At 51.9% G+C, this 18,836-nt stretch overlaps 1 protein-coding gene and 1 long non-coding RNA gene across 9 annotated transcripts in view; both read right to left on the bottom strand.

Annotated features, from left to right (window-relative positions):
- Positions 1-18,836, bottom strand: part of CHCHD6 (coiled-coil-helix-coiled-coil-helix domain containing 6) — a 100,293-nt gene that overhangs the window by 78,236 nt on the left and 3,221 nt on the right. For 5 of the 6 annotated variants that reach the window (XM_043443077.1, XM_043443078.1, XM_043443080.1 and 2 more), the window contains exons 2-3: positions 5,183-5,291; positions 871-943 (exon numbers count right to left, since the gene is read on the bottom strand). In XM_043443077.1, coding sequence (XP_043299012.1) covers positions 871-943; positions 5,183-5,291 — 182 coding nt within the window. Of the gene's footprint in view, positions 1-870; positions 944-5,182; positions 5,292-7,341; positions 7,766-18,836 lie in introns of those variants that run through there. The other variant, XM_043443082.1, reaches the window with a different exon arrangement.
- Positions 9,619-17,909, bottom strand: LOC122424848. 3 transcript variants are annotated; one of them, XR_006264577.1, is made up of 4 exons: positions 12,271-17,909; positions 10,960-11,635; positions 10,628-10,842; positions 9,619-10,449 (listed from the first exon to the last, which is right to left on the bottom strand). It is a non-coding gene; the product is annotated as an uncharacterized LOC122424848 (long non-coding RNA). The 3 variants fall into 3 exon arrangements; XR_006264576.1 differs by having other exon boundaries at positions 12,342-17,909; XR_006264575.1 differs by lacking the exon at positions 12,271-17,909 and having other exon boundaries at positions 10,960-12,227.

Here is an 18,836-nt window from a genome sequence, read left to right as displayed (position 1 = left end):
AGGTGTGACAAATGGAAGATAATTAGAAGACTCGGTAAAAAGAGCAAGATAACAAAATTTTACACGACTTTGAAAAACATAAGGCTAAACTAGAGGAAAAAAGACATTTGAAAAAAATAGTCCAAAATGTTAATATGGGATGATGAATCTACGGGTGAATTTTTCATTCCATATATATCCTAAGTCTTCCAATAACACGTATTACTTGAACGTTTTTTAAAATGCTTAAAAGTGTTTTTTTTTAAATAATATTCTGGTTAATTGCTTGGATGAGACCTCTGGGGATTAGGGACTGGACACTCTCAGAAGGTGGGTCCTTCTGAGATCACAGGACAGACGCGGCTGCACTGACCTGCAGAGGGGGCCGCCCAGCAGGGCTGACCCGACCCGCCGCCCCCCGAGGGTAGCTGTCTGCATCCGTTACAAAGGCACAACCTGGCGGCTGCAGACGAGCCCCTCAGTACCAGCCGGGGGCTCGCTGAGCCACATCGCAAGAACCCCACATCAGCCCTGGGGCCTGAGGCCTGGAGACACGGTGCACCCGGGGCCTCCGCCGCTGCCTGCCAGCCCTGCCCCAGCCAGGGTGCTCACCAGCCTGAGGCCTGCGCTGTGGAGGCACCCACACCTGCAGCCAGGCCACGAGTGAGCTCCTCCAAACACGGCTGTGCACACCCACAAGGCCACGGAGCCCCGCCCTCCCCCACCCGGAGTCTCCTTCTCGTCACATGAGGAACAGCGCCACCGAAACCGCAGGCCTGGCGTCCCACCGACGTAAGACAACGTGAGGAACCAGAACCCCTGGCCTCTGGGTGAGGAGAAGGTACCTGGTGAGGAAGGCCTAGGCCCGGGGCGAGCGGCTCCTCAGCATACCTCTCAAGGGGATCCACCTGCACCCTCAGGGGTTCCTGGCCACTGCCGCACTCCGGCCTGGGTGGTTTCGAGTCTGCAGAGATGGATGAGAAAAGGTCAGCAGCAACCCACGGACGGAGGGAGGCTCAGCATCACCCGGAGGGGGCTGAGGGGACGCCCCTGGGTGGACGCAGTCATGGTGGTCACCCAGGAGAACGCACAAGAGGGGGCTGTGGATGGACATGGTCATGGTGGTCACCCAGGAGAGGGCCTGGGGGGACACCCCCGGGTGGACGTAGTCACAGTGGTCACCCAGGAGAGGGCCCAGGAGGACACCCCCTGGGTGGACGTAGTCACAGTGGTCACCCAGGAGAGGGCCCAGGAGGACACCCCCTGGGTGGACATGGTCATGATGGTCACCCAGGAGAGGGCCCAGGAGGATGCCCCCCAGATGGACGCAGTCACGGTGGTCACCCAGGAGAGGGCATGGGACAGGGCTGTGGATGGACGTGGTCATGGTGGTCACCCAGGAGAGGGCCTGGGAGGACGCCCCCTGGGTAGACGCAGTCATGGTGGTCACCCAGGAGAGGGCATGGGAGGACGCCCCCTGGGTAGACGCAGTCACGGTGGTCACCCAGGAGAGGGCATGGGAGAGGGCTGTGGATGGACACAGTCATGGTGGTTACCCAGGAGAGGGCCTGGGAGGACGCCCCCTGGGTAGACGCGGTCACGGTGGTCACCCAGGAGAGGGCATGGGAGAGGGCTGTGGATGGACGCAGTCATGGTGGTCACCCAGGAGAGGGCCCAGAAGGACGCCCCCTGGATGGATGCAGTCATGGTAGTCACCCAGGAGAAGGCCCGGGAGGATGCCCCTGGGAGGACGCAGTCATGGTGGTCACCCAGGAGATAGCCTGGGAGGACGCCCCCCGGATGGACGAAGTCATGGTGGTCACCCAGGAGAGGGCCCGGGAGGACACCCTTAGATGGACACAATCATGGTGGTCACCCACGAGAAGGCCCGGGAGGATGCCCCCACATGGACATGGTCACGGTGGTCACCCAGGAGAGGGCCCAGGAGGACGCCCCCTGGGTGGATGTGCCCTGGGCCAACACAGAACACAGGCTTGCCCTGCTGTCAGGAGGGAGGTGCCCTGAAGGCCCCTGGTCCGTGTCCTGTACAGACAGGGTGGCAGGGTCACTGGGTCAGTGTGGACGCCTGAGTGCAGTGACCGACACCCCCCTTCTACCTCTCAGCTGCTGGAACCCAGGCACCCTCCCCAGGAGGCCAGCCGGCTGAGGGGAGCTCCTCGCCTCCACACTGAGAGGTCAGCGGGGGCGCGGCCTTGGGCCCCTTCCCTAGGGCTCTGACCTGAGTGCGGCCTGAGCCCCCGGGAAGGAAGTCTGCGCACCTTTCCACCTGCATCACCTCGAGTGTGACAGCGCTTCAGGCTATCATGGGAGGCCCACCTTCCTGCAGCAAGAACCCGGGGATCTCCAAGCAAACCCGTTCACTCCCCTCCTCCACCACATGGTGACAGTGAGGGTCTGCTGCCCCCGTGGCCCCAGCTTCAGGGTCCCCACACAGCGGAGACCTTGGCCAATGTCTCCGTCCGCTTGCAGGCATCCACGCTCGGCCACGTGGGCCACAGGAGACCCAGCAGGAGAACCAGGCTTTGGGAGGAAGGTGGGGAGGTGGGTGCTGCTCCCAAGACCTTCATGGCTGCGAACCGCAGAGGCTGGGGGCTCAGGCCCTCGGGAAGGCTCCCCGGGGCAGCCCCCCGGGCCTCAGTGGGCACACAGCTCTCCAGAAGGCTGGGCAGGTGCGCTGGGGCCTCGCCAGGAGCATGCAGGAGGCACTGCTGGTGTGGGCCTGATGGAAGGCTCCCTGGACTTAGTGACTGACTGACAACACTCTCCTGAAGTAAGATTCATCACATTTTTGCTTTCTACGTAGTTTTCCTTTCTCATGACTACAAAAGTAATGTGGGCACCCACTGTAGAGTCTGTGCCCAGACCCCTACAGCCACGTTCCACAGCATCCCGCCAGTTCTGTGCCGATGATGCCACGAGGGAGCAACCGTCCGAGGGGCTGGGCCCTCGTCACGGATGTGACTGTCTCTGCACGTTTCCCTGCAGCCCGTCAGAGGGCGTCATGGCCCTTGGCAGGTGAACTCTGCTCATACTTCGCTAGTTTCTCACTCATTCTTCACTCATCTTTTCTAAATTGTCTCGAATTTTAGTTATATTTCCCACCCTTCTTCATTTAAAGTTTCTTCATTATATTTCGATCTCTGACTTCAGACATGCACTTGGGGTATGGTGTGACTTAAGGGTTTAATTTTAACTTCTTTTTCTGTTTAGAAAAATTAAAGTAAGAAAGTTTATAAAGAAAATTATAAAGAAATTTATAAATTATAAATTTATATAAATTAAAAAGAAAAATTAAAGAAGTTTAACTTCTTTTAACTTTCTTTATCAATAAAGTAACTTACTTTATTGAAAGTAAAAGCAGGGACTTCCCAGGTGGTGCAGAGGTTAAGAATCTGTTCCTTGCAATGCAGGGAATGCAGGTTCGATTCCCAGCTGGGGAACTAAGACCCAGACGCCATGACTACTGGGCCTGTGCACAAGCAGAGAGGCCCTACACAGCAGGGAAGGACCCCGCACGGCCCAAAGGAGATCTCACGGGCTGCAGCTGAGACCCGGTGCAGTCAAATAAATATATACCTTACAACATATAATAAAAAAGAATCCTAAAATCAGTCCACTTCAGGGAAGTCCATCCACACTGACGACTCTCCAGCTTTCAGAAAGTCAAAACTCACTCACTGTCAAACATCAAAATACTTTGTTAAACCAAATGGTCATGTAGTATGGCTTGCCGAATCTTAATTCCTCAACTAGGGGCTGAACCCACATCCCCTGCAGTGGAAGCTCGGAGTCCCAACCACTGGACTGCCAGGGAGTCCCTAAAGCGTGCCGGGAGCCCCGCAAACAGTGCAGGGGGATGGGTGTCACGAGGCCCAGCCAGCAGCCCAGGCCGCCGTTCCTGCGCCTCACACTCCAGACAGGAAACCACGCGCAGGTCCTGAAACGGGTGAGGCTGCGCCGCGCCTGAGCCCCCGCCACCCCACCTGCAGGGCCGCACCTCAAAGTCCAGCTCCTGCGCCGGCTCCCTGGAGCCCCCGAGTAACGAGCCCTCCCCTCTGTGCCGCCGGGCCCTGAGGGGCGCCCGTGTCTCATGGGCAGGCGACACCGTACCCTGTAGGGTCACACACTCAGCTCCCGACAGGCTGGGCGGTGTCCCAGCACAGGGCTCACAACCTGAATTTTGCCATAAGGAGTTCATGACCAGAGCCACAGTCAGCTCCCAGGGCCAGCACGCAGCTCACGCCGAGCGGACAGGAGGCAGCAGCCCCCTGCGAGCTGGCACCCCAGCGGGGCAGATCAGCAGAGAAGGCAGCTCCACCGCGAGGCTGCGTCCCTCCAGCCCTTCCATGTAAAGCACGCACGCACACTGCAACAGGGAACCCAGCCCCTCATTGACAAGTTCTGCATTTAACCAGCTGCCACGAGGACTTTTCCAGTCTGTAACGTCTTAATATTTTTGCACTACCCTTTCTCCACTCTTAAATGCATTGTTTCTCTGTGCTTGCTAAGGCTTCCCTGGCAGTTCAGATGGTAAGCGTCCGCCTACAGTGTGGGAGACCCGGGTTCAATCCCTGGGTTGGGAAGATCCCCTGGAGAAGGAAATGGCAACCCACTCCAGTATTCATGACTGGAAAATCCCATGGACCAAGGAGCCTGGTGGGCTACAGTCCATGGGGTCTCAAAGAGTCAGACACAACTGAGTGACTTCACTTTTGTGTGTGTTTGCTAACAGGAATTACTTCAAGAAAAGCACAGGCTTTTCCTCCCAAGACAGACGTGCCAGTGGGGAATGAAGGCCCTTCCTGCCCAGTGCAGGCAGCTCCGGGTGGGCTGGGGGGACCTGGGGGCCAGGTGGCGGCCCTCCTGGAGCCCAGCGCCACCATCCCAGGAGCAGGGCCAGGATCCCAGCGCGAAGGGCAGGTCAGAGCTCTGAGGACGACACCAAGGCCACCCTGTCACTGCCTCCTCCAGTGCGGAGAGGCTGGCACAGCGGGGGACTCTGCCCTTGACTCAGAGGCAGTCCTGGAGGCTCTGCGGACACTGCTGTCCTTGGACGGGAGTGCGCCATGCGGGTCCCTCGCTCCTGGAAAGTGCTTCCTGCACGCACCACCCAGGGCTCGGGGCGCTGTCTCTAGGAGGACCTCTCCACCCAACTGTGCCCAGACCTTCCATCCTGGCCTACCTTTCTCTCGGCCTCCGGAGGAGCCAAGGGCAGCAGCTGGAGGGTCCAATGGCCCGACTCTGGACGGCTGGCCAGGATCCTTCATGCGGTTGACCACGTTTTCAGAGAGCTGTGGTAAGGATTGAGGGGAACGGTTACATTACAGAACCCTGGGGAAGTGAAGACGCCCCTCACTCACACCCCGAATTTCTAAGCAGACCATCTCCTCAAGACCAACTCCCATAATGCACTGAATTCCACTCAGAACCACTCCTGTGGGCCCACCCTTCCCTGGGGGCGTCCAGGGTCCCACCACGGACAGCACCAAGTTAAGGACCTTCTCTCCCACTCCACTGATTTAGGTCATACCTGAATGGTCTAGTGGTTTTCCCCACTTTCTTCAATTTAAATCTGAATTTTGCCATAAGGAGTTCATGACCAGAGCCACAGTCAGCTCCCAGTCTTGTTTTTGCTGACTGTACAGAGCTTCTCCATCTTTGGCTGCAAAGAATATAATCAGTCTGATTTCAGTATTGACCATTTGGTGATGTCCACGTGTAGAGTCTTTTCTTGTGTTGTTGGAAGAGGGTGTTTGCTATGACCAGTGCATTCTCTTGGCAAAACTCTATTAGCCTTTGCCCTGCTTCATTTTGTACTCCAAGACCAAACTTGCCCGTTAACTCCAGGTACTTCTTGACTTCCTACTTTTGCATTCCAGTCCCCTATAACAAAAAGGACATCTTTTTTGGGTGTTAGTTCTAGAAGGTCTTGTAGGTCATCATAGTATGGTTCAACTTCAGCATTGTTGGGTGGGGCATAGACTTGGATTACTGTGATATTGAGAGGTTTGCCTTGGAAACAACAGAGATCATTCTGTCATTTTTGAGATTGCATCCAAGTACTCCATTTCGGACTCTTCTGCTGACTATGAGAGCTACTCCATTTCTTCTAAGGGATTCTTGGCTACAGTAGTAGATATAATGGTCATCTGAATTAAATTAGCCCATTCCAGTCCATTTAAGTTCACTGATTCCTAAAATGTTGAAATTCACTCTTGCCATCTCTTATTTAACCACTTCCAATTTACCTTGATTCACGAGCCTAACATTCCAGGTTCCTATGCAATATTGCTCTTTACAGCATCGGACTTTACTTCCATCACCAGCCACATCCACAACTGGGTGTTGTTTTCACTTTGGTTCCATCCCTTCATTCTTTCTGGAGTTATTTCTCCACTGATCTCCAGTAGCATATTGGGCACCTACCAACCTGGGGAGTTCCATCTTTCAGTGTCCTATCTTTTTGCCTTTTCATACTGTTCATTGGGTTTTCAAGGCAAGAATGCTAAAGTGGTTTGCCATTCTCTCCTCCAGAGGACATTTTGTCAGAACTCTCCACCATGACCCATTCGTTCTTGGGTGCCCCTACATGGCATGGCTCATGGTTTCATTGAGTTAGACAAGGCTGTGGTCCATGTGACCAGTTTGGTTAGTTTTCTGTGACTGTGGTTTTCATTCTGTCTGCCCTCTGATGGTTAAGAGGCTTGTAGAAGCTTCCCATTGGGACAGACAGACTGTGGGGAATCTGATCTGGCTCTTGTTCTGATGGGCAGCCACGCTCAGTAAATCTTGAATCCAATTTTCCATTGATGGGCGGGGGCTGTGTTCCCTCCCTGTTGTTTGGCCTCAGGCCAAACTATGGCAGGGGCAATGGCAGTAATGGCGACCTCCTTTACAAGGACTTGCGCCCATACTGTGTACTCTGTGCCCTGATCCTGCAGCAGGCCACTGTCGACCCACGCCTCTGCAGGAGACTCCTGGACACTCACGGGCAAATCTGGCTCAGTCTCTTGTGGGGACACTGCCCCTTTCTCCTGGATCCTGGTGTGCACAAGGTTCTGTTTGGGCCCCAAGGGTCTGTTTCTCTGTTTCCCCAGTCCTGTGGAAGTTCTGTAATCAAATCCCACTGGCCTCCAAAGTTTAATTCCCTGGGGGTCTCAGTCCCTTTGCCAGCTCCATTACTTGCTGCTAGGGGTACACTCTGGGGAAGTGCCTCACATCCTACCGGCCTCATCTAAAGGTCTGCAAATATGCCAAGAGCAGGGGCCACTTCTCCACCCCTTCCAATTCCCCCAGGGCCACACTCACAGCAGAAAATCCAGCACGGCCTGATTCACTCACCCTGGTTCCCCCACGACAACTGGATGATCAAGGCTTTCCTTCATGGAGGGAGTGAGATGGGCCAGAGTGAAACAGCGAGGGAAGAGGCCAGAGTAACAGCCCCTGAGAGCGTCAGTCACTTTGCTGAACGCCTAGTACAGGCACAGCATCGCAGAGCACAGGGAGGGACGTGTTAAAAAGAGGACCTAAGGATGGAGCGCATGGCAGCAGCTCCACTTCAGGGGTCCGGGAGAGGAAAGTGCTCCCCGAGTGCACAGCGGCGCTGGACTCGCACAGGAAGAAGAAATGACACGTATGTGCAGGACAGGCAGTGGCTAGAGAAACCATGGCGTGCCTCCTGTGAGACACTGCACAGCCACCAAGAGAGGCAGGCAAGACACGTCCCTGTCAGAGTCAGAGGGCACCTCGTGCATCTCGAATTTGTAAAAAAGACTCACAACTAAAGAGGCAGACACTCAGCCATGGCACACACACATTCTCCAGTGTGTGCATACGCTCAAGTGCACCTCACATGCTCCTGAGGCATATCCTACACCTGGGCAGGAGCAGACAGGCCAGGACTGTCACTTCTGGCACTTTTGTGCTGCAGTTTTTTACCATGAACATTTTTTTAGCAGCTAAAATTAAAATAATAAAATTGAGCCCCTCTGGTATTTAATCAAACAGCTAGTTGATGATTACGGGACAAGAGAAGACCTAGTAAGCACAGCAGTGGAAGAGAACTGAGAATCCAGAAACAAACCTATGTATCTGTGCTTGACTGATTGACAAGGTGCCAAGACCACTTAATGGGTAAAGAAGAGTCTCATCAACAGACGGTGCTGGGATAGCTGGCCGCCCAGGTGCAGCAGGATGAAGTTAGACCCCCACCTCACGCCATATACCAAACCTGACTCCAAAGGGATCGGAGATCAAAATGCAGCAGTTAAAACAATGTAATTCTCAGAAGAAACTAGAGGGGTATATCTTTATGACCTTGGCTTTGGCAGTGATTTTGTAGACATGACACTGACAGCAGGAGCAATCAAAGAGAAAACAAATATATTGAACCTCACCAAATTAAAGCGTTTTGTTTTTCAAAGGACACAATGAAGCAAGTTCAGGGATCGCACACAAAATTTGCAAATCACTTATCTGACAAGGATATGTACCTAGAATATAAAAAGAACTCCTACAACTCAACAATACAAAGAAAAATAATCGAATTTAAAAATAGGCAATCAATCTGAAAGATCATGTCTTTAAAGAACATACACAAATGGCTAAAACCAAATGAAAGGATGCCCAATATCCTTAGTCAAGAGAGATAAGCAAGTTCAAACCACAAGGAGATATCACTTCACACCCACTACAATATCCATAATCAAAAATTTCAGGTAGTAGCAAGTGTCGGCCAGGACATGCACAAGTCAGAACCCTAATACCCTGCTGGTGGCAAATAAATGGTGCTGTCACCATGGAAACCAGTCTGCAAGTTCCTCGAAAGTTTAACACAGCGTCACCATTAGACCTGGCAGTTCCACTCCTGGTACCCGCTCAAGAGAAATGCAAATTCACGTTCACATTCATCTGCACCTGTGAGTTTACATCAGCATCATCTGTAACAGGCAAAGGTGGAAAAAAACTCACACGTCCATCAACTGGCATGGGGTGAGTAAAGACAATGGAGTATCAGCCACAGAAAGGGATGAAGAATTCACAGAGGCCACAGCATGATGACCTGAGAGCATCACACTTAGTGAAGGAGTCCACACACTGCACACCCTACTTGTGTGAAGTATGCAGAACTGGCAACTCTCCAGAGATGAAAGGAGGCTAGCTGCCTTGGGGTTGGGTGAAGGCGGAAACAGGGACTGACAGACAGAAAAGGGTAAGAGGTGGGTTTTTCCACATAGTATTTGATATCTCTAATCCAAGAAGCATGATAGTGGTGAGTGCTGAGAAAGAATAAAATACAGTCCTGCAGGGCCGGGCACACATGGGGATGGTGGGAAGACCCCTCAGAGGAGATAGCATTAATGGGGACCCCTGCCCTGACATGAGGAGGCCTGCCAGGCTCACATCTTAAGAATCAGGGAAAAAAGATCTAATTCCGAGCAGAGGGAACGGTGAGTGCAGGCCTCTGAGAGGAGCCAAGTCCGGCCTGTCTGAGAGCCTGATGGAAGCCATGTGTTAGGCTGGAGAGGAGGACCGAGTCAAAAGCCCACTGAGCAAGGAGCAAGGGAGCAAGGGAGAGTGGTGGGCGGGGCAGAGTGGTGGGCGGGGGAGAGTGGTGGGCGGGGCAGAGTGGTGGGCGGGGCAGAGTGGTGGGCGGGACAGAGTGGTGGGCGGGGGAGCTCTGCACAGTGTGGGGGGGGGCTCTGGTTTCCTCGTCCCAGGCCCCCAGGGGGACCCACCAAACTTCACCACCTGGTGAGCGAGGGGTTAAGGAAAACACTGGCAAGCTTCTCAGGGGCAGGAGGAGATTCGTAATATTTTTTAATGTTGCTGCAAAATAAAGCAAGGAATATTTTTAATCAACAAATACACACAGACACACACACAGTAGTCATGCGAGAATAAACACCATCTGGGCAGCGCTCCCTGCACCAACACAACCAGAACGGAGGCCCCAGAGCAGACAGGTCTGGGGACTCGGGGCCTGAGGCCCACCGGTCACTGTGCTATCAGAGCTGGGCACAGGGAGCTGGGCACGGTCAGGGGGCGGAGGGCCCAACCCCGAGCAGCGCTGGGAAGGAGGAGTCCACCCACACCCAGCTGCGGGGCCCTGACCCACTCCTCCCTTCTGGAAGCTTCCTGTTCCACACCCGGAAACGGGGCCCGGCACGCTGAAGCGGCTGGTGCAGAGCAAGGACAGGGGCTGTGGGGCCAGATGGGCCTGGGTCAGAAGCCAACCAAGCGACCACTGGCTGCCTGACCCCGGGCAGGTATCCCTGTCTGCTCCATGTGCCCCTCTGTGGCATGGCAGTAGCTCACGGTGCGGGCGGTCACACGGCTCAGCTGCACAGGGCCGCTCCGAGGCCCACGGTGAAGAGACCGCACAGCCGGCTGGACACAGGCGCGGAGCGGGGTGACCCACAGCACGGCGCACACAGCGGGGCCTCGTTCCTACAGAAACAGGGAGGCGGCACACCATGGAGGCTTGGGAGCGCCTGGAAGGGTTTAGGAAGGCGGCAACTGCTGGCCTGTGAACACAGACGCATCCCACAGCCTTCGAGGAATGGGTGAGGGGCAGGTGACTCCCCCTCGCTGGAGAGGGCGCGTCCTCACTGAGCCCAAAACACACCGTGTGTGCCCGTCCTGAGTCCAACCCAGCAGCTTCAGTCCACGGGAAAACGACACGCTGCACAGCGGGTGGCCACCTGGGACCGGAAATCAGGGTCGTCGCAGCCTCGGAGCACCGGGCAGACTAGAGACAGGGTGAGAGGGCCCCACCATCTGGAAGGGGCGGCAGCTCCCAGCTGCGGGAGGAACTCGACCCGGCAGATGCCAGGGGCTCCCCTGAAAGACAAGGATGTGATCAGCCCGGCCCAGGCATGTGGGCACCTCCACCTGCCAGGTTGCTGGCCGGGCCCACCCCACTAAAGACGAAGGCGTGCGCGCCTGGCAGCGACAAACCTGCCCCAGGGCAGCACAGACGGGCCTCAGCACAGAGGCCACGGGCAGATCTAGATCCCTGAGGGACACTCGGTGAGGGCAGCCACAGGGAGCCGGGCTGCGGCGAGGGGACAAGTCGGTTCTCACAGCAGGGGGGAGAAGGCGGGTCCCAGGAGGAGAAGGTCTGTAAGCCGCCTCTCCTGCCGTGGACGGTGCTTTACTGAGCCCAGGGTAGGCAGTGGAAGGCGGAGCACGCCTGTGCTCACCAATGGCCTACTTAATTAGGAAAACATCAACATGAAAATTAACAGCTTTTAGTCTGAGAAAGCGACCCCTCTAGACACGTGTGAGAGGCGGCTGCAAGGAGGCTGCTTTCCAAGCACCGTTCTTCACATCAAGCAAGGCTCTGGGTGCTCCAGGTGACGTCCTCACGGCCTCACACAGGATGCGGGGTGGGGGCCTTCAGGCCACGGCCATTCGCACGCCGTCTTCTGAGGACCCTCTGGGTGCCTGCTGCACCCTCCTTCCCTGGCCCACGGCTCCTGCGAGCAGGCCGAGCACCGCACAGGCTCCAGACGAGACCCGGACATCCAGGCCCAGGTGGCTCTGCCCTCCTGCGACTCTAAGAAGATGCCTCTGCTTTGCTGCAGCGGTTGCCGTGGAAATTCTGTTGGCTAGTCCTTCAGTTGTCTGTGAGCTGAAATTAGATCCACAGATCAAATCCAAGTATCTGGACAAGAAGAGTCCTAGAGGGCAGTGACTGCCAGCGCCCCAGGGGCCCGGCAGGCGACACAAATGGATGAGGCAGCCTGGCAGTACAGCGGGGCAGGGGCGCAGTGAGAGAAGGCCCCAGGCAGGGCGGCGACCTCACAGCTCTAGCCAAGGGCTGCCACACAGAAATGCAGACCAGTCTTTTTGATGTTTACCCCAAAGAACTAAAAAGTGAGTTGATGCAAAGCCTCCAAGTTTCAAAATGTTGTGAATACTCTGAAGTTCCCGGGCTGATGGTTTCATTCAAGAAGTAAGGAGCCAGGGGCTTAAACCTCTGTCCTAGGGTCCTGCTTGTAAGCCTGGCTCTGGGTCCCATGCTGGAGCCAGAGACCAAGAGCAGAACTCCATCCCCCCAGAGCAGAGGCTGCAGGACCCGGGATGGTGACCTCTGACAGTGCAGAGGGAACCTGTGAATAGGTCCTGAGCCCGAGGAAGAAGTTCCCCAAGGATGGGGGCAAATCCCCCAAGGATGTCTTTCAGGGGAGCCCGTGGCATCTGCCGGGTCGAGTTGCTCCCACAGCTGGGAGCTGCTGCCCCTTCCAGACTGTGGGGACCTCTCACCCTGTCTCTAGTCTGCCCAGTGCTCTGAGGCTGCGACGACCCTAATTTCTGGCCCCAGGCTCGCCACTCACTGTGCAGCGTGTCATTTTCCCGTGGACCGTCCTGCAGACAGAGGGGCACAGAAGCGTGAACGGCAGGACGGGAGCACACATCCTCCCCGAGGGATGGGCAATGACAGGAGAAGGTGACGCCAGCACGCACAGGGCCCCGTGAGTCAGGCCCGGAAACCGCTGGGGGCAGTGGGAAGCACCTAAGAAGGAGACGGAAGCAGGCTGCATCCCGAGCATCAACCCTGAGGTGATCACTGACCTGGCCACTGGCGGGGCCGCCTCTGGGAGCAAGGCCACTGGACCCGCAAGGGAGGAACCTCCATTGCAACTGTAAGGGTTCTATCACCACTGTCTGACACCTGCTCAAAAGTAAAGTCTACCTTTTCAAAACACATGACCCTGCTAGCACCAGCAAGGGCAGATTTGTGGGAGGCAAGCCTGTTGGGAGAAAGAACAATTTATCAGAGACGCAGGGGAAGGAGGGGTGGGCCTGACTGAGATCAAGCGTTCCTGAGGGGAAAGAGGAAAGGGTAAAATAGAAGCAGGGGAAGGGAAGACACAAGAGTTGTCACTGGACGAAGAGCAAAAGCACACCCAGCCTCCTGGGTGAGGACCAGCTGGATGGACCTTCATACGTGAGGAACATGACGCGTTCCAGAGAGGCAGCAGGGGACACGTGAGCCCGGGGGACACGGTGAATGAGAGATGCCGGGGGAACCGCAGGAAGACCCGGACAGCAGCGTTGGACAGCTCTGGGCTGGGTTTAGAATCCAGTCACCAACAGCTCACAAGTACAGACGAAGGAGGTGGCCAGGGCGGGGTGCAGGAGGGAAGGAGGGCTGAAAAGGAAGCGCTCTGCAGGGACGGCAGTGGGGTCCTGGGAACCAGGGACCGCAGGAGACGCACAGTGACCTCCCTCCAGGGTGGGACCCGCAGGGTCAAGAGAGCAAGTGGACTCAAGATGAGCCGATAGGAGCCAAAGTGGACAACCCCTTTATGTTTACATGAATTGACCCTTGACCCAAGAAGACATTCAGCGCTGCTCTGCACAGTCACAGGTGGCAGCATGGAATTTCACCTTCCATGAGGCACACCCCCCAAAGTCACCTGGGCACTCCCCCCATGTAAATTCATTACTGGTTATACCACGGTACTACCCAGAGGACATGACAGGACGCCCAGAGGTGCCCTGATCGCCAGCTCCGCTGTCCCCACACACGGCAAGTCTGGGAGCCCAAGCCGAGGAACAAGGGCACCATCCCACCTTTAGGACAACCCTCGCCCTCAGCAGCTTGGGCCCAGGGGGAGGGACCAAAAGTGCTCTGCTCCCCTGCAGAATCAGCTCCTTTGTGTCCAGAGACCTTGGCTCCGGGAGATGTGGTGTTCTGGGAGCATCAAGGAGTACCGATCTGGAAAGTGTCCGGCCTGGGACCAGCACCCAAGCCACACTGCCAGACTCCACACCCAGACACACACATGTGCTCGCAGCAAAGCTGGGGAGAACTGGGTTATCCGACTCCCGGCTGTCTTAGTCGGTGTTTCCTGTTGTGAGCCATCCACAGCACTCACCAATGGTCAGCACTGAGCAGGGCGAGAGTGGGGAGGACTCATGACCAAGCCAGTGAGGCACCTGTGTTGAGCACAGCCCTGCCCCACACGTAAAGAGGAAGATGTGGCCCCCTGGGAGTCAGGGCTCCAGGCCAGGTGCCCTGGCCTCTCCTGTTCTCCACACTAATCCTAACAGGTGCTAAACCAAAGGATGTGATGTAACGTGACACAATCAGGAGTGTTGACGGTCACATTGAGACATTCGAGATGCATGTCACTGGGTAACGGCAAGGTGGAAAAGGAAGTCCGCTGCACACATGCGGAAAGAGTGAAGCCTTGAAAGAGTGAAAAGCAGAAGAATAAGGCTCTCAGGTCACAGGTCACCAGCTTGGGTGAAAATGATCCTCAAGTTGCCAATCCAACCACACAATTCAACACACACATACTAATGATCCAGAAGCTAGTGAGTAAGGCAGTCTGCACTCCCCAAGCTTACAGAAGAAAAACAGGCTATAAGAATGCAGAGGAAGGGGTGATGAGAATATTAAAAGATAAAATCGCCAATCTGATAAAGAGTAACTATGAAAAACGTACAGCTAACATACTCAGTGGTGTAAGACAATGTTTTCTCCCTGAATTCAGCACCAAGACATGCGTTCTCACCAATTCTACTCAATACTGCAGTGGACATTCTAGCCAACACAACAAGGCATGAAAAAGAAAGCAAGGGCATCCAGACAGGAAAGGAAGAAGTAAAACTCTCTTCATTTTGCAGGCACCATGATCATACCTACGTAAACCTTAAGGAATACACACACACCAGAAAACCCTACTAGAGCTAATGAATGAGTTCAGCAAAGGTGCTGGACACAAGATCAATATACAAAAATGAACTGCATTTCCATATGCTAGCAGTGAAGAATTCACAAACGAAATTAAGGAAACAATTCCATTCACAGTAGCCTCATAAAGAATAAAATGCTTGGGAATAATTTTTAAAGAAATGCAAACCTTATACATTGAAAGTATAAAATACCACTGAGAAAAACTTTAAAAGATCTAAATAAAGAAAAAGAGATTTCATATTCACAGCCTAGAAGACTCCATATTGTTAAAGTGACAATTCTCCCAACATAATCTTATAGATTCAACACAAACCCCATCAAAATCCCAGTAGGCTTTTTACAGAAGCTGATAAATTGATCTTAAAATATGTGTGGACATGCTAAGGACTTAAAACAGCCAAACAATCGTGGGAAAAAAAGGAACAAAATTGGAGTCTTATACTTCCCTATTTTGAAACTTCCCACAAAGCTTCAATAATCATGACAGTTTTGTACTGGCAAAAAGATAGACATATAGCATACAAGTCAGTGGAATTTAAACAGAATTAAGAGTCAAGATATAAATTCTGAACCCTAATGTTTATGGTCAACTGATGTTCACCAAGGTCCCAAGGTAATTCAGATGGGGAAAGGGTAGTCTTTTCAACAACGGAGCTAGAAAAATTAAGTATTTCATACAAAAAAAAAAGACTGACAGAGTTCAACATGCTCAGGTGCTTGAGCCAAATCCAACTCAAAACCTGATTTTATAAATTTTATAAATATTTTATAAATAAAGTTTTACTGGATCACAGCCACACCCACTCATTTTACATACTACCTATAGCTGCTTTCACCGTAAAATGGCAGAGTTGAGTAACAGTGATAAAGACTTTCTGCTCAGCAAAACAGAAAGTATTTACTTTCTGGTCATTTACAGAAAAACTGCCAACACCTGACTTACAGCCTTACTTCACAACATCCACAAAATTTAACTAAAAATGGATAAATGTAAAAGCCAAAACTATAAACCTCTTAGAAGAAAACACCAGCAAAAATTTCCACAACCTTGGGTTAGGCAAAGATTTCTGGGATATGACACCAAAGTCCAACCACTGAAAGAAAAACATTAATAAACTAAACTGCATCAAAACCACAAATATTTGCACTTCAAATATACCATTAAGAAAATCAAAAGACAAACCACAGATTGGGAGAAAATATCTGCAAATCAAAACATCATAAAGGGCTTGTAATCAAGAAATAAAGAAATCTTACAACTCAATAATAAAGATAAATAACCCCGTTAAAAGCTATTAAAAGTGGGTAAAAGATTTGAACACACATTTCACCCCAAAAATATGTGGGTGGAAAATAAGCACAAGAAAAAACATCCAACATGATTAGTTATTAGGAAAATGCAAATTCAAACAAGATACCATTTCACACTCAACTAGAACCGCTGTAAACAAAAAGAAAGTAACAATATGGAGAAACTGGAATCCTCACACACTGCTGGGGGAAATGTAAAATAGTAGAGTCACTTTAGAAAATAGTTTGACAGTTTCTTAAAAAGTTAAACCTAATAATTCACCAAATTTAAAAAGAGTGACCTAGCAATTCTACTCTTAGGTTATTTATCCAAGAGAAATGAAAACATTATGTTCACAAAAAAACATATACACAAATGTTCACGGCAATATTATTCATAACAGTCAAGAACTAGAAACAACTCAAACGTCCACCATTGTTTAACTGAATAAATAAAACCCAAAAAGTCCATATGAGATGCCATTTGGCAATACAAAGGAATTACTAAGACACACCACAATGCCGAGGAACCAACACCAAGACCATTGTTCTCAGTGAAGGGAATGAGACATGAAATATTTATGATGAATACCCTGAAAAGGCAAAAAAAAAAAACAAAAATAGAGGCAGAAGGCTTAGTGGTTACATGGTGCGGGTAGTAGGAATGGGGAGTGACTGCAAATAGGTACTAGGGACCTTTTTAGGTTTTGTAATGTTCTAAAATTCCATTGTGACAGTTGGTCAACTCTGTAAATTTGCTTTAAAAAAAAAAAAACACTGAAATGGTGAATTTGATATGTAAAATAAATTGCAGCAAAGCCATTAAAAAAAATCATCAGATAAAATCTTTCCAAAGCTCCACCTGTTTAGAGAACCACCATACTGCATCCAGATAAAAGTGTAAACAGCCCTGCATCACCTGTCTAGCCTCATCACCTGGCCACCTCTCCACCATCCCAGCAGTGTGGCTGCCAGCACACAGGCTATGGAGCTGGAAAGTCTGAGCTTCCAGCTCTACCACAACTTTGCTGTAACCAGGGGTTCCTTCCCCTCCTTGAACCTGTTCCTACACCTCTGAAACAGGGATGAGATCTCACAAGGTCAGCCTGGGGACCAGATGACACAGCACCCTGAAACCACTCAACTCAGAGTTCGAGTTGACAGAGTTTGAGTCAACAGTCCGTCCTCTCCCCACTGGCCCAGGCCCATCATTACGGTCACCACCTCTGAGGAGCGCTGTCTGACCAGCCCACCAGGAAGCCCCATCGCTCTTATCCTTTCTGTTTCCTTCTTGGCCCTTGCAGGGCGTTTTTCTTCTTTTCTTTCTCTTAGTCAGTTCCTCATCCTGGGCTGAGGTCTCCATGGGGACAGACCTTGTACTTTGTCCCCTGTTGTCTCTGCCAGGCCAGGCCCAGCTCACGGTGAGCACTTGCTGAGGTGGTGGGGTAAGTGTGGTACCCAAGCCTGCGTAGAGGGCACATGGCCTCCGATGTGAGCACATGGGAGCTGGCCCTCATGTCCCACTACCTCCTCCAGTCTTCCCCTCAGCAGTGCTCCAGACCTGCTTCCTGGAGCAATGAATGATGGTGAAGATGGTGTAGCTCTGAGGGTGAAAGGAGCCTGCAGACACGGCTAGAGCAGCAGCCTTGGGGAGTGACTTGGGCAGGGGATCGGGGGTCAACTGGTTCAAAGACTCTACACGCTGACAAGAAAACACAGAAGAGCGATACAAAAAAGATCTTAATGGCCCAGATAACCACAGTCGTGTAATCACTCAACTAGAGCCAGACCTCCTGGAGTGAAGTCCAGGTGAAGACATCGAGACATCCTGGGTGAAGTCAAGTGGGCCTTAGAAAGCATCACTACAAACGAAGCTAGTGGAGGTGACGGAATTCCAGCCTGAGCTATTTCAAATCCTAAAAGATGATGCTATGAAAATGCTGCACTCAATATGCCAGCAAATTTGGAAAACTCAGCAGTGGTCACAGGACTGGAAAAGGTCAGTTTTTATTCCAATCCCAAAGAAAGGCAATGCCAAAGAATGTTCAAACTACCGCGCAATTGTACTCATCTCATACACTACTAAAGTAATGCTCAAAATTCACCAAGCCAGGCTTCAAAAGTACATGAACCGAGAACTTCCAGATATTCAAGCTGGATTTAGAAAAGGCAGAGAAACCAGAGATCAAATTGCCAACATCTGCTGGATCATAGAAAAAGCAAGAGAGTTCCAGAAAAACATCTACTTTTGCTTTATTGACTACGCCAAAGCCTTTGATTGTGTGAACCACAACAAACTGTGAAACATTATTAAAGAGATGAGAATACCAGACCACCTTACCTGCCTCCTGAGAAATATGCAGGTCAAGAAGCAACAGTTAGAACCAGACATGTAACAGACTGGTTCCAAACTGGGAAATGTGTATGTCAAGGCTGTATATTGTCACCCTGCTTATTTAACTTCTATGCAGAGTACATCATGCAAAATCCCAGGCTGGAAGAAGCACAAGCTGGAATCAAGATTGAAATATCAATAATCTCAGATATGCAGATGAGACCACCCTTATGGCAGAAAGCAAAGAGGAACTAAAAAGCCTCTTGATGAAAGTGAAAGAAGAGAGTGAAAAACCTGGCTTAAAACTCAACATTCAAAAAACTAAGATCATGGTATCCGGCCCTATCACTTCACGGCAAATAGATGGGGCAACAACGGAAACAGTGACAGACTTTATTTTTTGGGCTCCAAAATCACTGCAGATGGTGACTGCAGACATGAAATTAAGCTGCTTGTTCCTTGAAGTAAAGCTATGACCAACCTAGACAGCATATGGCA

This window comes from Cervus canadensis, chromosome 22, assembly GCF_019320065.1.
Source record: "Cervus canadensis isolate Bull #8, Minnesota chromosome 22, ASM1932006v1, whole genome shotgun sequence".
NCBI classification, from domain to species: Eukaryota; Metazoa; Chordata; class Mammalia; order Artiodactyla; family Cervidae; genus Cervus; species Cervus canadensis.
The sequence above is the reverse complement of the archived record's forward strand: the minus strand, read 5'-3'. Positions and strand labels throughout refer to the sequence as shown.